We start from the raw sequence: 26,116 nt of genomic DNA, 5'->3' as shown, positions 1-26,116 counted from the left end.
TATTTTATTTTATTTTATTTTTTTTTTGCACATATGTATATATAAAAATAGATGACTCCGTACATGTGTATACACGTATGTATGCCTCCACTTTTGATAGGTATATATATATATATATATATATATAAAAGCACCAATGTAAGAATCGAGGGATTGAGGGAATTTTGAGGAGAGCCAATCTTTACTAAAGCTGAAAGACTGAAAGGGTGATGATCGAAGACTTAAAAAGTCATGACAACTCGTAACGAGGCTGTTTTCCGGCCACGTTCGATAAGCAAAAAATGATTTACCTTCATGAAAAGGACATCAGTTCCTCCACAATGGTTTTGCTTTAAAATAATAAGGATTTCTTTTCATTTGCACCACTACTTTAAGCAGCAGAAATTTCTTACAATCTCACAGGACCTCAAGACCCTACTCCCCTCTCACCCGAGAAAGCTCATTTTGTTTGAAAGAGAGCCCATATCCAAAATAAGATCTTACAATATCTAACTCACTTTAGGTGCTTCGCTTTTCATGTTGATAGAGTTGCGGCCTTCAACTTCCTAGAGCCCAAATCAATAAACTCAGATTTCAGAAAGCTTGCAGTTTCAGGCACTCTCAACTGGAATTTGAGGCAAACATCTGAACACCCCGCTCGAAGCAACTCTGTGACCTTAAAACCCAAATCCTACTCCCTGCAGTGTTTATTTTCCCTTTCTCCTCCTATCCTTGTCCCTTTCTCTGCTCCTATCCTTATCATGATGATCATCCTTCTCTCTACTCCCACTCTTCTCGCGTGACCTCTCTCTCCCACTCTCTTTCTCATGTGACCTCTCTCTGTCACGGTGCCTATCTCGATCCCTGTCTGACCACATCCTCTGTGGACTGCGGCTTCGACTATGACTGCGACGGCGCTTCCTTGCACTATCACCAGCATCAGGTCTCTCCTTCCTCTCCATAGATGTCCTTTCTGCAATTTCAGTAGTTTGAGCAAACATTAGAAGAAATCTAATGCACATGGCTGCTGCAATGCCATTAAAAAGAATCTGATGCAAAAACTAACATATATTAGCAATTATTTAGAATTAAACAGTCCAAATTAAAAACAAGGAGCACAACTCCAAAATAAACATTTACTACATTTTCTACTTCTATCAATATTTGATTATTTTTTGCTATTCAATGTAATTTGCCATCAAATGATTAGAAGTTGCAATACATCTTCAGAATATTCAATATATATTGATGGATATAAGAATGTAACTGCAGATTATCATTTTTCTTGCTCACCAGATGGATGCTTGTTGATCCCTGAATCATCAGTAGAATCAGATAAACCAAATTCTAATTGTAGTCGTCTTCGATGAAGTGCAACCTTCTTTTCAATCTCATCTCTACTTCGATAGCCCTGTTCCTCAAGAGATTCACGGTATTCCATTACAGCAACTTCTAGATGCCTTAGTTTCTGTCTGCAAGGGGAATGACATAACCAATTAAAGACTCGAGATTATCATTCTAGCAAAACAAACCAAACAAGCCAGGAATTTTAATTTTGTAGAAGCATATTCCAACCTATATTCTTCATTCATAACATTGTCAGAGTGAGTATGAATGCCCGCATCTGTAGTGGCATCTAACTCATCAGCCATTCCAAGATTACTGGCATCTTCACTCCCAGATGAATAACTTAATCCCAAACCTGGAGGACTTCTCTTGTCTTCATCATCACTACCATCATCCTCTCGGCTCCATTTAGATGCTGGTAAAACTGGATCAGATCTTCCTTTCTTGTTCGTAACTGCCTCATGCTCAGGTGAGACAGAACCTTTTCCATGTACTCCACTCACTTCACCACCATACTGACTTGATCCAGCTGGGCCCAATGATTCTGTTTCGAGGTTAGGTTCCCTATGCCCAGCATTACGGGCATTCCAGCCGCCCTCATCTCTTGGATATTTATATAAATGGCTTTGTCCATATTTTAGATCATCATCGCGGTCATAGCCTCGCTCCCGTTCTGCTTCTTCCAGATAAAGCAATCTGGCAACCATCATCTCTCTTCCACCACACAGTGACAGACCATTGTGTCTGCAGCGCCTTTCTAGTTCAGCAATTGGAAGACCTAATAGCTCCTTCATGGCTGCTGCCCTTCCCATTGCCAATTCACCATCTTGGTTAAGCTTACTCCCATCATAAGGAGCATCTTCATAGCCTGTTTTATTTTGAACCTCTGGTGCATCACCACATATCGAATGGAAGAGGATGACACCTGAATTGCTAGATCGAAGGAAAGTTGCTCGCAGCCCATTCAAATATGCATCTGAAAAGAGAAACCAGTCTGCCCATACTTGAAGAACTTTAACAACCCTTTCCTGCAGGCATCACAAGTAAAATGCAACATGTTACAGCATCATCAGAAATGACGAGCTCATACCTCAACAAAGATCTTGACTTACCTTCAGAGCTTCAGCAGTGATCCGTCCAGTGATGCTGCGATACAAATCATTGAAGCTCTCCATTATGTCGGGCAGGGTTGCCTCAAACTTTGTACGATAGGCAGAAGCATTCTTCACTGGGGCACTACTGTTATGCAGAATGTCAGATACCAGCATCAGTCTTGCAACCTTGGTTGGTATAGGTGTCTCTTTGAGTGTCAAAGACTCAGTAAGAACCTCAACTATCTGTAGTACAACAAGTAAAAATCAAAAGGTTAGTACAACAAAGAGTTGCAAAGCCTGAAACAAAAAGCAGGACAGTGAAAAAGACAAATAACATAGCATAACTGTAGAGCTAAGCCTATTGATCATGAAAGACAAAGATCTTATTAGTTTGTGCAAAGGTTACAGTGAGAATGATATAAAATTTGGAGCTTTTAGGAAAACTCCAGGAATACTGGTCAAAAAGATAATCAGAAATAAATTACTTAGTATCAACGATAATATATTGTTATCTTTACCTCACCAGCTGCATCAGCATTATCCAAGGCAAACCCCATAGCTTCTTTTATCTGACTCCTCTCTAAAGTCAAGGCCCGCAACATATCCTCAAATTCATCTCGCTGTGCGTCTGTCAATGTTCGCTCCAATTCCACACGCTGGAACCATGAAAAGAAATTATTTAATCAGGGAAAGAATTATTCTTACCACATGTGAATGAAAAATAAATCGAGCATGGACACATCTTATCGTGTACTACATTATCTGCAATTCATGGACAGAGGAAAACAATTGCTATAATCCATTCTGATATGAAAGCTCACCCTGCTTCTACCAGCTGCAAAAGTAGACTCTTTCTCATGCTCAGGACTTCGACTAGGTGGCAAAGAAGGCGGAATCCACCTAGAGTTAAGAATGGAGATTGCATTAGAAAAGAAAAAAACAAAAAAAAAAAAAAAGCATATCAAAACCAACTCAGAATTAGAAAGCGGCCATGATGTCCTACAGATTTCACATTGCAATACAGCAAAATTTTGATCCTAAGCCTGTGTCCTGTAGATAACAGCGATAAGAAACAGAACCTAAGAATGTAGCTTACCTCCCACTACCTGTAATCATGATGAAGGGCTCTGTTCGCCATCGCTGAAGGGTATCACCCTACAATATCATAGAATACATTTGAGTTTCTCATAAGGGTGATTAGCAATATCCCTTCCACTACCAAAATTCCAAAGCAACCACAATATAGAACAAAGTAATGGCATAAATGGAGGAGACAAGTCCCTTTACAAAAGCGTTCCAGTTGTTTGATGGCACCTTTAGATGCATTTAGTTTCAGCTTGCAAACCCAGTATACTGCCACAGCTCTTGCGCTTTTCATGGCTCACATCCATAAACCTCATTCAAGATGTATTCAAGGCTTTCAACCCATTGGAGCCATTTTAACTTGTCATCCAGGCATTGTATCATGGTATAAATGTGATGGAACAAAGCCTCAGAACATCAGTAGGACAGCGCTAAGCACATTAGAAGGGGCTTTCTTCCTGAAACTCCATCATTAGTGTGGGACACCAGAGTTTCCCTTTACCAGTTTTTGCTCGACTATGAAATTGAGCTGAATTTACATCCCTTTAATTTTGTGGACCACATCAGTGTCTTCTAGAGGAAAAAAAAGCACCCATATCTTGTTCTTCAGGCACAAAATCTTATGGATTAATAGGTGAAAGAATGATTGACAAAAATCTAGGGATACTTTGAATTTTGATGTTGTTTCATAAGGAATCCAAGAAAGGTTCATCACAATACCATTGTAGAGGTCCACAAAAGCATGAGTCTGCGATGTTCCTTTTGACTCCTGACATACATGAAGGAGGTTGGTGCACAGTGGAAAAATTGCCGCAATATTGTTTGGGCTCTAGTGAATTTAATCATGGCTAAATTGTGAACTAACTAGAGAAGATTTTGGCACAGAGTTTTATTCAATCTTCACATTTTAGAAGTCAAATAAATTTTAATTCACTGTTAGACAAACTAAGCATGACTTTGAGGAAGCTCTACCAAGTAAAAGACTGCTACCTCTTCTTCTGCAAGGGTTTTACCTACTCTATGCCTATTTATCTTTTGATGCTTAAATTATCTGGGTAATGCTAAAGTAACAAAGGAACATTCTAACCACAAGCAAAATAGTGAGAACAAGATGTATGGGTAAGAAAAGGCAATATAAACCTGAGCGAAGGAGTAAAGCCTCCAGACATAATACGTATGCTCTGTTGATCTAAGATCAAATAAGAAGTTAAAAAGTGGATTTCCACGGCCCCTCTCCATTACAGCTTGCTCAAAAGCACATCCACCATCAAGAACATGCAATGCCATTGTGTCAATCACATGTTGTAGGTGATCATCATCTGGAGTTACAACTACTATATCCGGGACATTTGGAGTAAGCACCTAGAAAACAAGTAAAAAATGAAAATACAAAAATAAGTCTAATGTATGTGAGAACAAGCAGATACTACATGAACAAGATAGAAAGATTACAACAACATGTAAAACCACCAACACTGACAAGTTTAATAAACCTTCACAAGGTGAGTTGAATTCCAGCCCATCAACTCAAAATAGCAAAAAAAAAAAACCTTAAAAATCATCCACACTATGACACAGAAAACAATAGCATACTGGCAATTGGTAGGAGATAATTCCTAAATATAAGTAAAACAAGACTTCATTCAAATGGAGGTAACTAATGGAAATTTGTATATGCTGGCAGATGAATAAAACTACCACAATCTGCAAAAGTATTGTAATTTCATGTGCTTATGAAGCAGCTGTTACATGATGCAGAATGGACTGGACATCATTTAGTTATGGGGTATAGATATGATACTAAAGGCACATGTACACTGTAATCCAATAATTTTTTTTACAATCCTCTGAAACCCACTATATATATAATAGAGAAAAAAAGGAAGCAAACAATCATATTCTTTCCCTGATTATATAAAACTTGCTCAACTCTCAAGGACTTTTTATATTTTAGAATATATATAGATATAATGTACCAATGATCAACAATATTCTTAATGACCATGAGTAGATATGACCTATAAAGTATTAATCATAGACAGACAGGCAAGATGAAAGCACCCAATGTAGGGGTGATAGTGGCATGGATAATATCTGTCCAGATCTGTTTTCGTATCCAAATCAATCTGGATATAGACAGAAATTTGAGGATCCAACTAATATCCGAATCTGTATCCATATCCGCCAAAAAAAAATGGATATAGATATGGATATGGGTAGACAGCTGCCCGGTCCATATCCAAATCTACCAAAAACCCTATATAATTTTATATAATACTTATTAATTTTTAAGAAAAATATACAACTATATAAACATGCTATTAACTTGATTTATCATCTATTTAGTAATATTTTTTATTCTGTAGTCATAAAATTTAATTATCTAACTTATATCCGTAATTATATCCATATTTTTAGTATCCAAATTGTATCTATATCCATTTAAAACAAATATGGATATGAATTTTTGCATCCGAAGAATATCCGTATCCGTATTTATATTCGTCAGACAAAATAAATATGAATATGGATATTCTGGCATCCGATCCAATTTCAGCCCTAGCCCAAAGTAATATATATAAACACAGTTCTACAGAATGATGGCTATTTCAGTTTTATCAATAAAAGAATAAAAACAAACTAAAAGTGTTAATGAAATGCATGCATTGTTTTCTTTCTACAATGTAACAGCATGATAACCAATTACAGTTACAGGTGACCACCAATCGGAGAAAGTACGTCACTGAACTTTAGTTTTCAGTGGCACTAACTACTGAAGATTATAGGCTTCCAAGTATTAACTCAACTATTTTATGCTATCAAAGGAACTTTCTTCATATCAAGGACTACAGTTTTTGTCAAGTCCATGACTTTTGCATATACCATAAGCATTATCAGCCCCACAACTACCGTAAGCACTGATTAGGAAAGTCTCAAAAGGCATGTATCAATCACATAAAATGATACCCTTCATTTTCCTGTTAGAAAGTTAACAAAAAATCAAACTTTAAAAGAAACAGGCATTAGAACATCTGCAGATTTGATCCATGATTATTTATATACTATTAGCATTATCAGCCTCACAACTGGCTTAAGTAATGCTTACGAAAGTCTCAAAAGGCATGTATTGACCGCATAAAATGATACCCTTCATTTTCCTGTTACAAAGTTAACTACAAATGTAGCTTTCAAAGAAACAGGCATTATAACATCTAACAAAAGACCTGTAAGGGATATATATCTTCACTAATCTCTCTACTTGTCACTATAACAGTATCAAAGATGACCTATTTTAGTACCACATCATTTTGAAGTTGCTCTTTTGTTAATTCTTATCCAACTAAAAATTACATCCTAAGCACTAAGCACTTGCTTACTTTTGCTTATTTTTAGACACTAATCTAGCCAAACTTTTCTTAACAATCTCAATTACCAGTCAACTAGATCATATTTCAATAAATATTCAGCTATCAACAACTAGTGCACTATGGGGCATGCCAGACCAACCTCAGGTATAGGGCAACCACGTGAAATTAATCATCTCAAGGAAAGCTGACTTATACATCTTAGAATCACCTCCTATGATACTCAATCAAAAGTTTTCTTCAAGTCAATAAGATGACGTGCAATGCACTGTCTTCTCTACTGGTCTTTTCAACAGCTTCGAAGGGGCAAAAATCAAGAATTACCTCCCTGGAAATCAAAGCGAATTGGTTCAGGGACATTGTTACTTTATGTTTCACTACCTAATTCGGCAGCTAATAAGCTTTGCCTTGATTATATTCAGTGCAATTATGCACATCACTTTTATCCTAGTACAGTGGAGAAGAAAGCCACCAATATTTTGTTAAGAGTAATTTTAATAGGTGCTCTTAATCAACCAAGCTAACCACCATTACCTTTTATCTTCTAAATACATATACAATGATTTCAAATACATAAACATCAATGTATTATATCTTTGTGGCCTCCAAGAAGCACATGAAAAACAAATGCTGCTACCAAGGCACATTTCCATCCCACAAGAATAAAAGCAATAAAAGGCATAGAATGCAAAAAAAAAAAAAAAAAAAAAAATATGTTATTGACAAAATGTCCTCAAAGAGCCAGTACCATCCTTTCGTCAAGACTCGTGCACCATGATATAGGATCGAAGCAATAGCATGCAAGCAGACAACCAGCTGAGCAGTCCCATGCAACCATGCTTATCCGTTCCACTTTTTGATGATCATAACCATCAAGCTGGCACTAAACCTTAGTTTTCAATTAAGTGGACAGTTGTACAACTATAATTCTCACATAATATGGAGCAATGAATTGAGAAGTTAACCGTTCACTTTGAATACACAAAAACCAAAGCAAGTATCTCCAAACAACAACAAGGTGACCATATCTACCAAAAGTTCCCACAATTTTTAGCAAAACAGACATTAGCAATAGGTTCAAAAAACTTTCTCCATGATCTTGCGGATCCTCTGATCAAGTTTGACAATCCAGTAGATACAATTGTTAAACAGTCGTCAGATAATGTCACAGAAATAAACTGATGAAAGCCCGAAATGAGACCTTTAGTAATAATTACAGCAGGTTTAATTTCCACTTTAGAGCCTGTTTGAATGTCTAGCTAATTCTATCCAATGTTTGGATAATAAATTAGGATCCCCCCCCCTTCTTCCTCTTCACCTCCTCTCTCTATCCCTTCTTTTACCAAAATAATAGACTTATCATTATCAAAATATTATATTAATCATTATAATTATAAAATAATTTATATCAAGAAAAAGCTAATATATCTTTGTGTATCTTTGGAATTTAAAATTAAAATCTATTCAGGTTGAGGATGGATTTGGAATTTGCCCCTTGCGTACCAACCAAAATAATAAACTTATCATTGTCAAAAAACCATATTAATCATTATAATTACAAATAATTTATATCAACAAAAAGCTAGCATATATTTATATATCTTTGGAATTTAAAATTCAAAATTGTTCAGGTTTGGGAGGGATTTGGAATTTGCCCCTCGATATCCGCTACTAGAATTCAATTATATATATTTTTATAAATTTTTATAAAAAGATAGGAGGATATGGGGATTTAACCTCCAAATCTGTAGATGACTTAAGCACTACCTTAACCAATAAGCCACAGTTCACATCCATTTTTAAATTGATTAATAATATATTTATACGGTTCAAACTGTTATATATAAATACCCAACACAAAACCTTGGCCATCGTCTAAACTTCCCAATTTGGCCACTCCAAGCCGCCCACCTGATTGAGACTCCTGAGGATGTAAAAAACAGCAGAAAAACTAGGGGAGAGCATAGGAAAAATCAATGAAAACAAAGGAAACACAGAAAAAAAAAAATAAAAGGTAAGACCTTTTCTCACATAGATTGATCCTTTTTTCCGCCTCTTTTTCTTTTATTTTCATTCTCTTTTTCAGAGATCTATGGGAAAGGAGAGAACCTGAGGGAGATCGGAGGGGTTTCTTAGGTTCCGATTGGGGTTTTTTCTCAAGCATATGGGATTTTGTACGAGTTGTGGTGGTGTGAGCAGCAAAGGACGGCAATGAGAAGGTTGAGGGCAGGGGCCCCAAGGGGGGCCTCGCGGCGGCCAGCAAAGGCGGCGAGGAGGTGGAGGATAGGGGGAGGCAGTCAGCGGGGAGAGGGAGAGGAAGAAGTAGAATAGGGAAGGAGTAGGGCCAGCAGGGGTAGTTGGAGAGGGGGAGGAGGAGATGGTGTGGGCAAAGAGGGGCTCGGAGACGTTGGGAGTGCGGAGGTAGAGACGACAATCGTAGGAAAAAAAATAACCATCAGAGGATTTTTTTTTTTTCCTATATGATTAGCCACTTCTCGTTGCTCTTTTATGCCACAATTAAATCATCCACACAATGCTTAGGAAAGGAAATGGGTTTTATATCCATAGGATCCCCAGATGCCATAGAATTTGGGCCAATCCTATCCTTTCCAAACATGCCCTTAGTCAAAATTTTTATGCTGAACTCGTTACATATGAGCAGGACAAGCCTTAGGGGCACATTGTCAAGTTAAATGGTTCAAACTTCAAAATTTTATGCTCTCAAGTGACTTTGTCAAGTAAGGATATTCACTAACAAATATTGAACAGACTACATTTAATTTCTAGACATCAAATTTAATACACATCAGTTCATTGAAATCTTACTCTCGTTAAGGACTTTAGGTTCGATTAAGTTGTTTTAATTTCCAGGTTTAATTACAGCCACAATTTTCAAAATATGTCCAGCTCAAAATTCTACCAGATTTTACATTCACGTGGTTCACTTAGGGACAAACAGGCTTAATTCTACTTCTTTCTTCTTTTGTCATCTTATGCTGCCAAATCCTATTATCTTGATTTCTGCAAACGTCTATGTTGGGATGGACCAGTATTCCAAGTTAATCTAAATAGAAGAACCTGTCCACATGGCCAATTCACTACATACAACTTCAAATATTTAAGCAGGCAACCTAAGATTTAAATATGAACAGCACTGAAAAGATAACTAGGTTAAAATATCGATGTAACTTAGTTTCAACAAACTATGAATTATTGCCTAAAGAATATTCAACAAAAAAAAAAAAGAGCACATTACTGTGAATTCTCTCTTTTGTGTAGAAAAAGTAGTTTCATTTCATAGAATTGGCTACTAATCAATAACAGTAACTGCAAGTCTTGCATTACTTACATTTTAATAATGAAAAGCAAAACCTTATCAATGTATTTCTCAATAAATCAATTAACCTACCAGCTCGGAGTTTTGATTGGTAACAGAACTAACTGGTGCACCATCAGGGCCAGATATAATCACAGTACCACCCTGCCATTTACCATAAGGAAAAATATATAGTGTCATTAGATAACAGCTAAGCCACTTGAGTGAAGTGAAAAAACAAAAAAGAACAACAAAATACTTCAAAGAATATTCCCTTATAAAAAGTAGATGCCAGTCTAACAAAAACAAGTACATGAATAGAAATTCTCTTTTCTCCTTTCTTCAAAGAAGAACAAGATACATATAACTAGCACAGAAGAAAGTCAACCAACCTCCTTATTTCTGATGGCCATGTGACCAGGCGGGGGAGCAGGTAGTGCCTGTGCCGGAAGAGCCACAGATTTACCCCACCCAATCTTCAACTCATATTCATAAACAACTACACCTGAATAAACAATTATTAGCACACAATTAAATTTGAAAATGGAAACTCATATTCAAACTGGAGATTTTCACCTTCTGCCTAGATGATTTCAGCAAAAAGGAGTGCAACAAATGAAGGACAACATTTAACATTAACTAGTAACAAAAGCTGCTTATATTAGATATATAAACATTGAGAAAGAACATTAAGAAATGTTGAAAAAGAACTTGTCGCCAGGCACATGTACTAGATGGCCAAAACATGGTTTCTGCATTAAAAGCATACGTTGTCTGCCAAATTACAATGCAAGGTAATACAAATATGAACCAAACAAAGAAGACATCATTGCAGCCACGTATCTTTAGCTTAACCTGGCACTAAGACATGTCATGATGGTTGCAATTAACGATCAAAGGGAATTCAGAAGACTAAGATCGATGGTGCAAAACAAATTTAAGTACAAAGCACTAGCTTGTTAACATGCAATAGTTAGAGGTATACATAAATGAAAAACAAACTAAAATGCCGCTGGAGAGAAATAAAAGCAATAAAGTTATAGTTCAGTTGCGCACTCTGACAACAAAGGGCACATTTAGCAGGATATGATGCCAAAATATTAGCATAAATGTTTCCTTTCCTATTTGCCATACTTTTCTATACCCAATTCCAGACATTCTCGAGGTGCAGAGCGTGTGCAGACAGTTTAGATGGCGAAGGACTAAAGATGATCCCTTCATAGGGGTCAAAAAAGGCAAAATAAATTTGTAAAAGAAAAGAGAAATTATTGTAATATGGAACTGTTGTTTTTTAAAACAATCTTACATGTTGAATAGTTGACTAGCAAACATGTTATAAAAGCAAAGCATGGTATAAGATACCGCCCAGTTCGGTCAGTATCATACCATACAAACTATAAACCATGGCCGTTTGTGGTCTCAGTACAAAATGGGGCCGACTCAGTATGAACTGGTCCATACAGGGCCGAACTTAGAACCGAGCGATTCATCTCAGTTCGAGCCTGATTAACACCTCCGCCTCAATAGTTGGCGGAAAAGGAAACCACACCCTTTTCTCCCTCCATTTCACTAGTGAGCAACATAAGAGAGGAAGAGAGGGAAGGACGGATCCTCAGTTCATCAAGATATTATCCTAGATTCCCTCCTCTATTTTCTTTTTTTAATCCCATGAATTGGTAAAAATTGAAAAAATGGAGAATACTAAAATTTTGCATTTTGGTTGAGACATATCATACATTTTAGTCAAATCTATGCAATGTGTAACTCTCTAGATTTTTTGATATTCATTTTATTTTATTAAAAATATATTTTTGAAAAAAATAATAAAAAGAAAAGGAGATGTTAGCTTCAAAAATTTGGGACAAGGCTCGGAGTCTAGCATGCAATCTATTGTCTTTTTTTACAACAATTTGAAGTAATTCCTACAACCAACCAAGGAAGCAAAGCTAGTAAAGGGAGCAGAACCAATCAAGGTAGTCTACCTATTCAAGCTAACAAGAGAGTCTAGGAGGTCGATCGACAACTATAAGAAGCCGATGCCCCAGACATCAACTTAAGGCAAAGAAGAAAGTGGCAGATCCAATTAGAGAGAGTGGAAGAAGAGTTAATACATAGTTACTCTGAAGACTATCGAGCCCCCCAACAAGGGATTGCCCACATCATCTCGTGATACAAGCAATGATGACAATGAATTCTTGAGCAATGATGCATTCGATGGTCAACATCGACAAATGGACAAGGAGGAAGTTCCCTTTGCTTATTACCTTCATTGGTAAGTCCCAATTTGAGTATGGGACGCAAGATAGAGACCATTAGCATAGGTCTAGGAAGGACACCATAGCATACAAGAGGACCCAGAGGTGGTGCATAGGTACCGATCTGCTTGATGAGGTGATGCACTGATTCGAAATCCTAAATATATCAAGATCCTCCCACTATCATATGTTGGATCCAAGGTTTTAAATCCCATGAGATAGAGCTGTCCGATTTTTCCATGAAACGGGACGTACTACTATCCCACCTCGTCCTGACATCTGGAACAGGGAATATCCCAAGATGAGCCAATTGGAATGCTCGAATGATGATAGGACAATCCTGTCCCAATAAATAGGATGCTACCCCATTCCGATGTCCCATAAAACATCCCACCAAGACTTAAATCCTTGGCCTGATTATAGCCTCTTGTGCCAAGTTATGGCCCGTATGGATAAGTGCCATCCTCCCCAACCTTCATCGGACCATGGATTAGAACTTGCACAGTCCTTTTCAGAATTCCACCATCATACCCAACAAACCAGCAGTATCAACATGCCCATCCAATATAGACAACCTACTAGGATCTTGAATAGGCACAACACCCAAGTCCCAGCACTATACTACAAATATGACCCTAACGTGTGTAAGCGACATTGACACTCAACATGGAATAGAATATATGCATGTTGTATTTCCAACTTTAGATACAACTATTTTACATTTTCAATATTAAACTTAATTTAACAATGTACTATCTAGTCACTCTATTCTTCATATATGTAACATAAAAAATTAAAGCATATTACATCTAGTCACTCTATTCTTTATATATGAAACATAAAAAATTAAAGCATATTACATTTAAATATCAAAACAAACTCAAAAAACCTTATTTTTCACTCAAAACTAAATAGAGAAGCTTTAAAAACTTGAAAATAGAAAAAAAAATGTATATTTTTTTGTGCATTGGTATAGGTCAATATTGTATAGTACCAGTACCATAACATATAGTCTCCCACCAGTATGCAGTCCAATACAAACACTACAACCTTAGAAGATCAACTCAACTAGGAAAAAAATCTAGAAATCCAAAATATACATATGCAACATATGATAATTAGTAATATTGGTAATCTAGTAGAAAAAATATACCAAACTTTACAGGAATCCAAAAACAAGGCATCAGGGGAAAAATCAAAAAAGCAATACACAATTGTACAACCACCATCTAGAAATTCAAGTAGTGCAAATGAGATGTCTCACATGGGTAAAGGAAGTGTAAATAAAGCTAGTAAGGGTAAATAAGCAAGCAAACTACTAGAAGTGTAAATAAAGTTACAGGGGAAATTATTTAGTATTGTTACTAAGCTCCTTTTATAATCATGTCCAAGGGAATACTAGACTGATTAAAAAAATAAATAGAATTCTACTATTGAAACATCAAGATAAAAAAACAAATAAGCAGCCCAACGCACATAGCCCCTATAGTCTATGAAAGGTAAGACATACGTAGCCTGCCCTTGTACATAAAGAGGCTATTTCCATGTTTCGAACACATGACCTCACAATGGAGAAACTTTACCATTGTGCCAAGGTTCACCCTCAAAAAAAAAAGGGGGGGATCAAAAAGAGAGTGAAATTAAAGATTAACAAAGCGAGTAAGAGTTTAGCTTTATACCTCATAGAACCCATAAACTATTCCAATAAAAACCCAAACATTCAACAGGAGCTCTCTTCTAAAGACCATTTTCTAAAGAGTGGCTATAGTCAATGAATCACACCACCTTTTTTTTGTTTATATCCACAAACTAAATTTTCGGATTTAGAGATTATTATTTTAAAAAACGTAGCTGACATATAAAGATGCCTTTCATGGTACCCAATAGCATGATGCAGACCATACATATTGTAAATAAATGGTCATAATTACACATGATATTTTCATTCAATGTTTTTAGAACCGAACTAGACCAGCCACTTCGACCAGTTTAACCAGGAACCTGTCACCTGTTCGACCGGTTCAAAGGATATCTTAAAATAGGTCAAAACTCAATCAAACCCATGAGAACTGATGAACCGATTAGATCGGCCGATCCAATCCAATTCTCATGAGTCAAACCCCAAGCTCCTCCGCTGCTCCCTCCGCTCCACCCGCCTCCATGCCCTCAATGACCACCATCGCCATGTTCTCTCCACCTGGCTCTACTTCGAGCACCACAAGGATGAACTCAACCCCTCCCCTCCCCCCTTGCCTCCTACTCGGGCACTAGCCCACCCTTGAGTGTCCCCACACCAGCCTCTCCTCCAACCCCTTCTCCCCCTCCTTCCCCTACCCTTCTCCTGACCCCTCCACTGTTGTAGTTGTCAAACCCTCAATCAGCAACCAGGAAAATGATGTCTGACTCTGTATCAGTGAGAAGGTGGCCTACATCTAATGCTGCATGGCTGGAAGCCCTCTCAACGCTGCTCTATGGCAACTTCAAGAAGACCTAGTAGTAGTGCATCAACTTCAATAATGGCATCTGCGCATAGGGGATGAAGGCCTTGGAACATCTACAACCGCACCTCTGTCCCCGAAACACCCCCCCCCCCCCAACCAGTGACACCATACCAGAGCTCCTCTCCTCCAAATTTTGCATCACCTGCCAGACCAACAGATCGGACCTGCTTGACCAGTCGACCTAAGAACCGGACAGCTTGCCAGTTCACTATCCAATCCGGTTTTAAAAATATGCATCTTGATATTTCAGGACATGAAAGTATACTATCTGAAAAAGCATTACTGAAAATAAGCTCATGATTCCAAAGGCAGAAAGCTGGACAAAAATCAGACCATGATATTAAAAATTTGGGTAAGATCTCACTTTATAGTTACATATTTTGTTACAACAATCAGAAATTACAGTATGTCTTATATAACTGTGTTCATAATGTAGATAAAATTCAATTCCAAAAGTAGCTTTTGCTTAACCATCACAGTAGTGCATTTGAACATGTTGTCAAGCACCATGTTTTCATTGTTAATCTTTTGTAAACTACTACATCATCTATTTAATGTCTGACATACTGGTAGATACCGATGCATGCCAGGCATACCGTACCATACAGGTACCAAATCAGTACGCAATATAGGGAGTGTATCGAGTCTTACTATGCCAAACCGACCCCTTGGACCAAGCAAATCAAATGCTTGTAGCGAGTGTACCGACATTGTACCAAGATGGTATCAGTACCAAGAAGGCGAACCTTGCTTTAAACAGCCCATGAAAACACAATTCGGCTCCACTATGCCATTCTTTTTCTTGGGAATTTGATATAAGATTCCTTTTTCAAGAAAATTATTTGGATCAACTTTAAAAAATTGACTATCAATCATGCAATCATTTATTTAACTGATCACCCTAATCTTTTTTTAAAACAAAAAAACATCACTCTATAGTTAGCTCCTCACTCTTTAAATGGACACTATGAATCATATAACAAGTCATACTCCTTTGTGCATAAATTAAGTAATGCATCATGTCCAACCATAATACAGATCATTTTATGTCTGAATCTATCAAAGATAATCAAGCAATGTTTTGGGAAACAGTTTTAAATGCCATGAGAACAGGAGAGAACAAGCGGTACCATATTGTTCCATCTGAAAAGGGCATCATCATCGAAACAAATCAGAGCCTCACGATCAGGTTGGGTCAGCACTAGTACCTACCAGTACAGACCCTTGGCTTGTATGATACGTGGGCAATGCATCCTAGCCAAAATGGTTTGACACCGACCAATTACCAAGGCATCATGATATCTCTGTAATACCTTTTTTTCTTTTGAAAAATAAATGGTCTAGGGGCAAGGGGGCTAGCGTGGTATCCAAGGGTCCCTTTAGGCATCTCATGAGAGGCTAAACCCTTTCCTTTTACCACGGCTGTGAGGACGATGGAGAGAGAAGAAAAGAGAAAGAGAAGAAGACAGAGGGGAAGCGAGAGGAGAGTGGAGAGTCTGATCGGGGAGTGTTGATATTGATATCGACACTCTAGCAAGATAGCCATTGAAAACATTATTTAAATACAAAGTAAAAAAGCAAAATCAAATGCATATAATCAAAAAAAGTAAAAAAAATAAAAAATAAAAATCAGTTTTTGCATGTCCTGGGAAGAGACTGATATGCCCATACCATGTGTTGGTATCGGACAGATTGGTACCATACCATTCTCACCAAAAACTGGTTTGAACCTTGGTACCAATATTTCAAACCTTGTTGACAGGACTTCAAGTATAGACGCAATGGTAATTCTTAGGGGCACAACAAATTCAAAAACAATCAATATCATCCCCCAGATCATCACATAGCATGATGGCAACATTTAACCACAACTTTTACAAGCATGAGGATTGGGTTAGTGCTAACAATTTTTACAAGCGTGAGGACTGGGTTAGTACTAACTGTATGGTTATCTTACAAAAAATCAGTTTACTTCTCCTCATCATATGGGTTTTTCTTCATTCCTTTTGTAAATCACTTCACATTAAAACCTCATATTACTGGTTAGAAAATATTATTTGTAAAGTAATTGGCTTTCTGGATCCCACATCAGATTCAATCCCTGTATCAATGAAAGCCCTTTGAAATGAGAAGTTAGAAAGAAACTCTCTCTTATAATTTAAGTCATAGCCCAATCAAATGCCAATCATTAGCAGCGCATACCTCTTGGAATAGCATTAATGTCAATAGACAGAAAGATCAGCAAACCTTGCATTTCATCCTTGGCAGCTTGTCCATCAGCTCTGTTCATGAAAGCAACAAAACCACAATTTCTTTGCCTCCTCCGTTCCTCTTCAGTTCGAGGCCACATTATCTTCACACTAGCAATGGGCCCAAACCTCCCAAATGTTCTCAAAAGAAAATTTTCATCCACCTAACATTATTCAGAATGGTGTAAGTTGATTCTTGAACCAATAAAAAAAAATACTTGTAAAATAAAAAAGTAATGAGACCATTATCAGACCTTTGGCGAGAGGTTCCCAACATACAAGTTTGTAGTTTGAGGATCCCCATCATCAAACGACCCTGGAAACTTTCCACTTGGATCAAAATCATCTGGTAGCTCATCAAAACGGCTAGGTGGCTGCAGAAGGAAATTTTCCAATAAAAACAGATCAGAACTTTGTAAAGTCTAAAAACAAGCTTACCAAAATTTTTTTTGAAAAAATTGCTAATAGGTCTGTACATATAACCGCAACATTAATTTTAGAAAAATAAAAAAGTTTAAAAGAAAATTATCAGCTCCTAATATTTTAAATAATAAGGTTGCCTCTGTAATGTGTCAGATCTGTTTAGTGCAAGTGGAGACTTAAAAGTATCAGCTTTTCTTTATATAAGGAATTACAGATTTGAAGTGGTTCCTATTGAAGTCTTGATGACATTTGACTGTCAACATACTGTGAATCTCATCATAAGATTGGATTGCCTAGTTCAAAATTAAGCTCCATTAATTTTGATAATAAACAACACCTCTGTCTGTTTGCTTTAATATAGCTATAGTCAAATAAAATAATAGTTTTTTACCCATTTTTAATAAAGGGAACAGGGATGAAGAGAGATGGGAATGAGCTTCAGAAAAGGGCATCCCAGTATATATCTCGATGCTCGAACATGATTTGGGGAAGCAACTTCATTTCAATAGCTTGTTTTCCTTGTTTTCTTCCTCATCAAGGGGAGTACCGCTTTAGCACTATCAGATTGTGATAATTATCTGTGTTACAAGGGCACACCCCCTCTTTAAGTTTCTGGAAGTGCTGCAACTTTTCAACATACCTGGATGCAACAGGATAGGATACAACATGTCTAGACACTATTTTGAGTGTCATGCTGAAACCAGCAGAAAGTCTCTTGGCACTTTTTTTGGGAAATGACAAGCAAGGGACTTACTTTGAAGTGCACTTTAACCAAAATGCCAGCATGTTTATATTATAAAATATCACAGTTAGGCATCAATTTGAGTATCAAAATACATCCTGAGTAAACTTAAATGAGCCCAACAAATAACTCAAACAACTTGAAAAATTGCAAGCTCATGGCTTTCTATTATTTTAGTTATTAGACAACATTTATAAGTTGGAGTACACATTAGACATCAAATCTTTCATAAATCTTTAACAATTTCAACATCAACGGTGGACCATCTACATCAAAGATTCACACTATTGATCTTAATCTACATCTCTAAAGCACCTCAAGATGAAAAAAATGAGCAGTGCCTGTTGTGCTAGCACAACAAAACACATGATAGGACATTTAAATTAAGAATCCACTTTGTCGACATGATCTAGACATCTCAAAGTATGTATATATCACAAATCAATATAATTCCATATTGGATCACAGCACAACATCATATCATGTTATGGAAGCTGTCCACTTTTGACTCAAATAGTATATAGGTTAGAGTCCAGCAATACACATGGTTTCTGGGCATTTTTAGTAGCATGGATATCCAATTTGGAGGGTCCATCATTTATTTTGAATTGCTAGATATTTTACTGAAGGTTTAACATGTAGTATATAGTACAAGTTTCTCTCTGTATGTGTATGCACGTATGTCATGTCACATGCTGACACTTTTGGAGGCCGCCATGTCCAATATTTAAGATGCTTAGCCACTCAGCTTCAAGGTTAAACTGATAGGAATTGCGCTTGCTGCTGCCAGTCACTCCTTTTCCTGGTCACCTTCCTTATATCCAACCACTTCCAACAGGGCAGTTCATGTACTATTACTGTAAACTTCCACCATTCATGGGGATCATAACTACAGGTGGGACCTTACCTATTCATTCGTATCCCTGAAAGGCATCCGCTAGAGTCAGCTAGACTGAAGATGGCTTAGCATGGTCAACTTGGAAGAGCAATTCAAGCATTTCAGTTTATGTTGAAATGGCCCAGGCCTTTAAACACTATCTATTAGACCCTTGAATTGATCCAATAAAATAATACAAGCTCGTTTATCCAATGTGACTATGCACAGAACGAGCCCATCTAACCAACAGTTTTAGGGCCACAGATCAGATAGGGTTTGGACCAGCTTGACCTGCTTGCAAGTTTGGATTGGGTTCAAATTTATGAGATACAACTCTTATCGTCATTCTACTTTAAATGCTCCCGTGGCTGATAAGGAAGCGGCGTGGCTAGCTCTCGGGTCACTCCTAGTGGGGAAGGGTAAAATATGCACTCTTGGTTCTACTATTGCTTATAAGGGATAATAAGATGAGATATGCACCAACCACAAATGGGAATGCACATATAAAAAGCATAAAGAAATGAAGGTCTAAGAAAAATGGAATCAAAGCCAACCATCAACCATAAGTCCATAACCCTACCCAGTATTTGGCCTCCCCTCCGCATCTCTCCTCTTCACTGCCAGCTCATCGTTCCTATTTTACCCCTTTCATATCCTCTCCCTCATCTTCATGCTGATACATTCCAGCCAATAACCTTCCACCTTGGCTCAAGCCAGCCACTAATACCCGGCCCCCACCCCCCCCCCCCAACCAAAACCCCATTAAGCACTACAGCAACCCTGCAACAATCATTCGGTGTGCTTCCACCACATTGCTGGTCATCTTTCCCCTTTCCTTTTCTTCCATTCCTCTCCTCTCCCTTCATCAAGCCTACCTCAGCAACAATTCTGCTTCACCATCAATATTCCAACCTTTTTGCCCCGACCTGTCATTGCTAAGTACCAACTGTCATGTCAAGCCTCAATGCTACACCAGCAGCCATTAGCAAGCCACAACACTGCAACAATCACCCTTGCCTACTCTTTTTTTGTTCTCTCTCCCGTCCTCTCCCCATCTCTTCCTTGATTTGGGTTGGAGGGTAGGATTTGTTCATTGTCACCAACCATCTATCAGATTCAAGTTAGTCCTTGTCCAACCAATAAGTAGGTTGGGCAAGTCCAAGTCATTGCTGGTTTCGCTTATTGGTGGATGTCAACCTTACCCAAATTTTACAACAGCTCATGCAATGCCCACCACTAGGTAACTTTGTCACCACATGTCTTACTGTAATTGTGCCAATTAACAAATGTTACATTTTAAAGCTAGTATGGAATGATATAGGCCCAAGAAGTATGCATGGTAACGTACAAATGAAAGGTGAGATGGCCAACTCTGACCATCCTTTGCACCAGAAAACATGTAACATACATATGGAAAAGCAACAAGATTGTACAAAACATGTGAAATTCCTGTGCTTGTGTTACTACTTTCTTATTCGTAAGAGAGTTCAAAAAGTAGGAGTTGGTTACCTTGGTGGCTGAGTGTTGGTTGTTTTGACAGAAAATAAGTTTCAAATGAGTTTTACTCAAGAGATGTTTTTCAGATTATTTTCTCATTTCAGAATTCTTTTTCAGCCTGTATTTTGTCTTTTTACAGAACCCTTAACATTTCTATCTGCTGGTTAACCCATTAATTTCTACTTCTTATCATACCATAAAATTCTTATTGACCTGCTTCTGCATTTCAAACAATGGTATGAAGCGACTACTTACAACAGAATTATCATTGTGGCGACCTTCTCGCCAGTGTTCACGATCTTGATTACGCTTCTCCCTTAATTCTTGTTCAAACTTCAACTCCTCCAAGAACTTATCAATGGCTCGTGTTTTTCCTTTCTCCTTCTCCCTTGGCTTCTCCTCCTCGTTCTGCAAGTGAAATGAATTCTTTCAGAGATAATAATGTGCAAGATCCCCAAAAACATCTTGTAAACTTCCAAACAAAACAAAGAAAATTAGAAGCACACTACAGTTATACATGCATACATACATACACATGATACAGATGCATGCATATAGAGGTGGACTGTGATCTCATCAACCAGATTTCAAGTAGGATCTGGTCAACAGGATTTCAAGTTGGATCTGGTCAGGTGAAATCAGAAGGCAGTAGTTCGATACAGATGATCCAAACTATTGCATATGATCTACTACATGTAAATTGTATATAGATCAAAATCATATGATTTGGAGAAACCTGGCCTATATATCAAGTGCTCAAAACAGGCATTATATCATGTTATTTAAATTGTTTGTTTTTGGCCACTTGATGCATAGGCTAGGGGACTTCAAAACATGATTTTTGGTCTCTAAATACATAATTGTGTGGTTCTGACTGCAAATGTCTATGGTTGGATATGAACCACTTAAGAAATGCAAGAACTAAGCATATTCTGGAAAGATAAGGTAAATATATTAATACTATATATGGTGTGAAATAGGATGAAATACATGTTGAGAGAAGAGCTAACAAGCTTATCAATTGTTATCACAATGTATCCAGCATATCAAGCACTTTGTTGCTCCATTTGTTATATACTCCGACATGTATAATCTTTTTGTCATATTATTAGACAAATGAAAAATTTTATAGCTCATATGCAATATGGACCATATGGAACAAAGGATACCTTTTGCCTTTGACACTAGTAATTTAGGCTGAATCTTTAAACCAGACAACAAATAAAAAAGGCTGTCTAAGGTATTAAGAGTGAAATCCTTAGACTTCCACAATTACATGTTTAAGAAGTGAAAGTCTCCTTAAAAGTAAGAGAGAATATTTTGGCCACATGTGATTTCTTGAAAACTATATTTACAGGAGAAAAGTCTTAAAAAAAAAAAAAAACAATAACTTGAGTAAGATTTTTTTTTTTCTTTGCAAATTTGACAGGAAAGATATATCCAAAGTCAAAAAAGATTTTGAAGAACTTGAAAATCTCAGAAAGAACATGCCAATTTATTTCTCCATTACAGAATTTTTGGAAAGAAAATAAAGCAAAAAGGATATCAAAAATAAACAGAAAAACATATAACATTAAGCAAGGGACCGATTAACATACTTTATCTACTAGCAGACACTAAATATTACATAGTTTTCTGTATTTTCCAGCAGAAAAGGGATCCAACAAAAGGTTGGAAACATTTTTGAAATTTCAAACAGTGCGGCAGTTTCTGCCAATTTAGACAAGTAGCAAGCCAGCCAAACTAGAGATGTCAATGGGGATGGATACCCAAATATTTTACCCGTCCCCCAACCAAATGGTGCAGTTTTAAACAAAATTAAATGGGGATGGATTCGGTGATGGTTTTAAAAATAAAAAACCATTTGATTTTGGTGAATTCCCCAACCCAAAACCGAACCCAACACCAAACTGAAACCAAACATACCCTCTATCTCTTAGTACCCTTTATATTTAGTATAAATCCTAACCTTCTATCCCATTCAATCTAAACCGTCCATAGACCATGGATGCATAAATGACTAAATAGGCAACCCCTAGAGACTAGAGAGGTGGCATTTTTCCTCCCTTCAGTTCTTTGCAATTATTGTGTTTATTAGATTTGTTTTCTTTGATGTAGTTGGACTTATTTTTAACTTGGATTTTGTGTTTGTTAAATGTTATTATTTTAGAATTATTGACTTTGTTGCATGGTTATGTTATTATTTTTGGACATATTTATTAGTTGAATTGGTATGAATTATATGAAAATTACAGATGATATCTTTAGTTTGGGTATTTATATATGAAAATTTTGAAATGAATAAAAAAAGTTAAACAGTTTTTTTATTCTTCAGTTTTTGTTTCAATTTTGCAGTTTTTTAGGTGGTGGTTATGGTTTTTTAGTTCAAAAATCATTCAGTTTCGGTTTCAGGGAGCATTGGTGGATTTCGGGTTCGGTTTCAGTTTTTCCTCTAATTGCACTGCATCCGCCCAGTTGACATCCCCAAATCAAACCTGCACATAAGCCCCTCCAATAATTTTCGGATATACTTGAATCCTCAAGGCATGCAACAAGCAATGTACTCATGCCCCATCACACTCTTCACAGCCATGTCAATCCAGATGATCCTTACTAGAATCCCTTCATAGTGCTATTCAAATAAAATCTAATTAAGCAACAGAAGGTAAAGGGCATGATCATTAAAATCAGATCATAACAGGATCTTATTTGGCCTATCCTTTCCCTTTACCATGCAAAATGTAACTATAAATCTTAAAACCAGACTAAAGATGCTGATATAATTTTCTAATCCTTGAATTTATACCAAATCAACTATAGTTGACCGTATTGTGCAACCAAATACATAAGAAATATTTCCAAAAGGTATTTTTCCAGACCATTAAAACCATTTAATGCTCTTCAACAAAAATCATGACAATCAAGATGATTTTGATGAAGTGAAATCAAATGAGAGGAAAATATGCATTGAAGCATCTTGAAAAGGTATAAAAGTTGTATAATGTCAAACAAGAGAGGAGGTCAATATAGCATGTAAGTATCAAATGAACCCAAAAAAAAAAGTCTTTCTTGGATCAATGCTGCAAACAGAAACAAGGATGATTAACACTCCATGCTTACCTTTTTCTCAGCATCTCTTCCTTGAGATGCCGGTGGCAAGAAAGATGGGACATACCTGGAGAAAATAGTTTAACATTATTGAGAAAAATGTCAATAGTATACAAGGAAATCATATATGTGTGTGCACGAGTGTGTGCGTGTTTGTGCATGTTTGTGTACATGTGTATGAAGAGGGGGCAAGAGAGAAGAAAAGGGAAGGTGGGTAACGTCATGACCAAAATGAAATTTTGATAAAGGCAGAAATGTCAAATAAAAAAAAAGAAAAGAAAAAAAAACACTTGATAAGATATATGAAGTAAATACCAATAAATAAATAAATCAAGAGATGACTTAAGGGTGGCCATTCATGACCCAACTTGCTACCCTAACCCACAACTAACAAGATAAACAAATCAGGTTGGCATAAACAGGTTCAGGTCATAAACAAGTTGACCCGACTAACCTACTTATTAAATGGGTCAAATTTGGGTCTAGAGTTGTGATCCATTTAACCCGAGTTGACCCATTTAAGACCTACATCTATTTCTTAAATACCTAACCTGTCCCACACATCTTAACCCCATCCACCTCCATCTCTATCTCATTCTCCTCAACAATCCCTAGCCACCACCCTTGAACCCCTCTCCATTTTTTTTGTTACCTTCTAGAGCTCATCCACCTTGGCCATCAATCTCTTCCAGCAATCTCAATGTTAGTTACCCTAAATTGACTGACTTTACCCAGCAGCAAAGCCCCTTAAAGAAGGTGCTAGAGGTGATGGGGACTCTAAACCCAGCAGCTTCGATTACTCCTAAAGGCCATCCCTCCAAACCATGTCCTTGAGCCATGTGGCCTTGGTCGAACTCCACTCTGACGATTTTAAGCTTTTTTCAGTTTCAACCACAACCTCTCCATGAACAAGAAGACATGAACCTAACCACATCCCAAGATGCTCCCCTACGCAGCAAAAACAACATTCTTTATGCTCGATAGCCAATGAGTCATCTGGATCATTGACAATTGATTATTCTTGAATTGCTAACATCATTGGGTTTGATGTGGTTTTAAGATTATAGACTTAGAAATTTTTTTGGTTGGAGATGAATGATTGATTAATTCTTAGAAGAGTTTAATTTTCTAGGTTTTGAATGTCTTTATATCAAGAATATTTAGATAGATTAATTCTTTGATTAGGGTAGGAGGCTTGTAGCAATGATGGATTAATGTCTTCCTTGATCAGACTAGAATTATTTATCTCTCCTTTCTCCCTCTCTCTTTCATTTTCCAAACTGTGTCAATCCAACCAAGTTACTTCTTAGTATTTTGAACAAGTTACTCGGTATTTAAACCACTTCATTATCTCAATAACCATATGTGCCTTTATAATTGTTATTAGTATTTATACTAGTTTACACTTGATTTGCGAGTATTACATTTAAGCATCTTGACCCGTATACACAACAACAGCCAATCATAACACATACAAGAGGGAAAAAGATTAAAGTCCAACTATCTTTGACTTTAGCAAAAAATGAGTAAGTATACATGTCTTAAAAATAGTTATAATCATATTTTAACCTATTGGTATACATAAAAGTAACTGCATATGGAAAGCATATGTAACATCTGCTCCAATAAGTAAGCTTATAAAGAAAAAAGTATAAAGCTGCATCTTAACTACCAAAGCCCTATATAAATATAACTGGATGATTCATCTTTTCTCAATTAAAATAAATCAGAGTCTAAGTTTTAAGAAGCATAGATACTTCAAGTCACATGCCACTGCCATATGGGATACACATTGCATACCTATAATTGTCAGATAGTTTCTTGGGTACTTGTCCAATACTTAGGCTAAGAATCCTATTTTTCAAAATCAATACCTCTGAAAATGAGGAGAATGGCTTCTCTTTCTTTTCTTTCATGTTAACCTTTTAAAATCGAATGATCAAACTTGGAGTCTAAGATGACCAAAATGACGAGCTTGTAGAAGTCAATGCCGTCACATACGTATAGACCACATTATTTTGATAGCTTATTCTGATTTACAGATTCTTTGTTAGATACATAAATACACATGTATGCACATTCATGCATGTATTTATGTATGGAATGCACATATATTCCTTGACATCCTCTTTTTTCAGAATTTGTCATAGCTGCATATCCATATCATGTCGTATACGTATCCCATGTCCATATTCATGCTTCCTAGCATAAGTTTTGTTACAGAACTCTCAACGTTGAAATCAAATAAACTTTAAAGGCACAGAAATTATTCTCAGAGAA

The 26,116-nt window shown here is 36.8% G+C and overlaps 1 protein-coding gene across 1 annotated transcript in view; it reads right to left on the bottom strand.

Annotated features, from left to right (window-relative positions):
• Positions 1–291: 291 nt before the first annotated feature.
• The window catches only part of LOC105045437 (protein RRC1), a 43,471-nt gene continuing 17,646 nt past the window's right edge, over positions 292–26,116 (bottom strand). Inside the window, exons 5-18 of the mRNA XM_010923714.4 lie at positions 23,849–23,903; positions 20,984–21,136; positions 17,444–17,563; positions 17,188–17,353; positions 10,577–10,689; positions 10,278–10,349; positions 4,644–4,865; positions 3,517–3,575; positions 3,242–3,320; positions 2,939–3,076; positions 2,439–2,663; positions 1,555–2,354; positions 1,273–1,451; positions 292–952 (exon numbers count right to left, since the gene is read on the bottom strand). Of these exons, the coding sequence (XP_010922016.1) occupies positions 687–952; positions 1,273–1,451; positions 1,555–2,354; positions 2,439–2,663; positions 2,939–3,076; positions 3,242–3,320; positions 3,517–3,575; positions 4,644–4,865; positions 10,278–10,349; positions 10,577–10,689; positions 17,188–17,353; positions 17,444–17,563; positions 20,984–21,136; positions 23,849–23,903 (2,647 nt within the window). The 3' untranslated portion in view covers positions 292–686. The remainder of the gene's footprint in view (positions 953–1,272; positions 1,452–1,554; positions 2,355–2,438; positions 2,664–2,938; positions 3,077–3,241; positions 3,321–3,516; positions 3,576–4,643; positions 4,866–10,277; positions 10,350–10,576; positions 10,690–17,187; positions 17,354–17,443; positions 17,564–20,983; positions 21,137–23,848; positions 23,904–26,116) is intronic.

The sequence above is a fragment of the Elaeis guineensis genome, chromosome 5, assembly GCF_000442705.2.
Source record: "Elaeis guineensis isolate ETL-2024a chromosome 5, EG11, whole genome shotgun sequence".
In the NCBI taxonomy this organism is placed as follows: Eukaryota; Viridiplantae; Streptophyta; class Magnoliopsida; order Arecales; family Arecaceae; genus Elaeis; species Elaeis guineensis.
The sequence above is the reverse complement of the archived record's forward strand: the minus strand, read 5'-3'. Positions and strand labels throughout refer to the sequence as shown.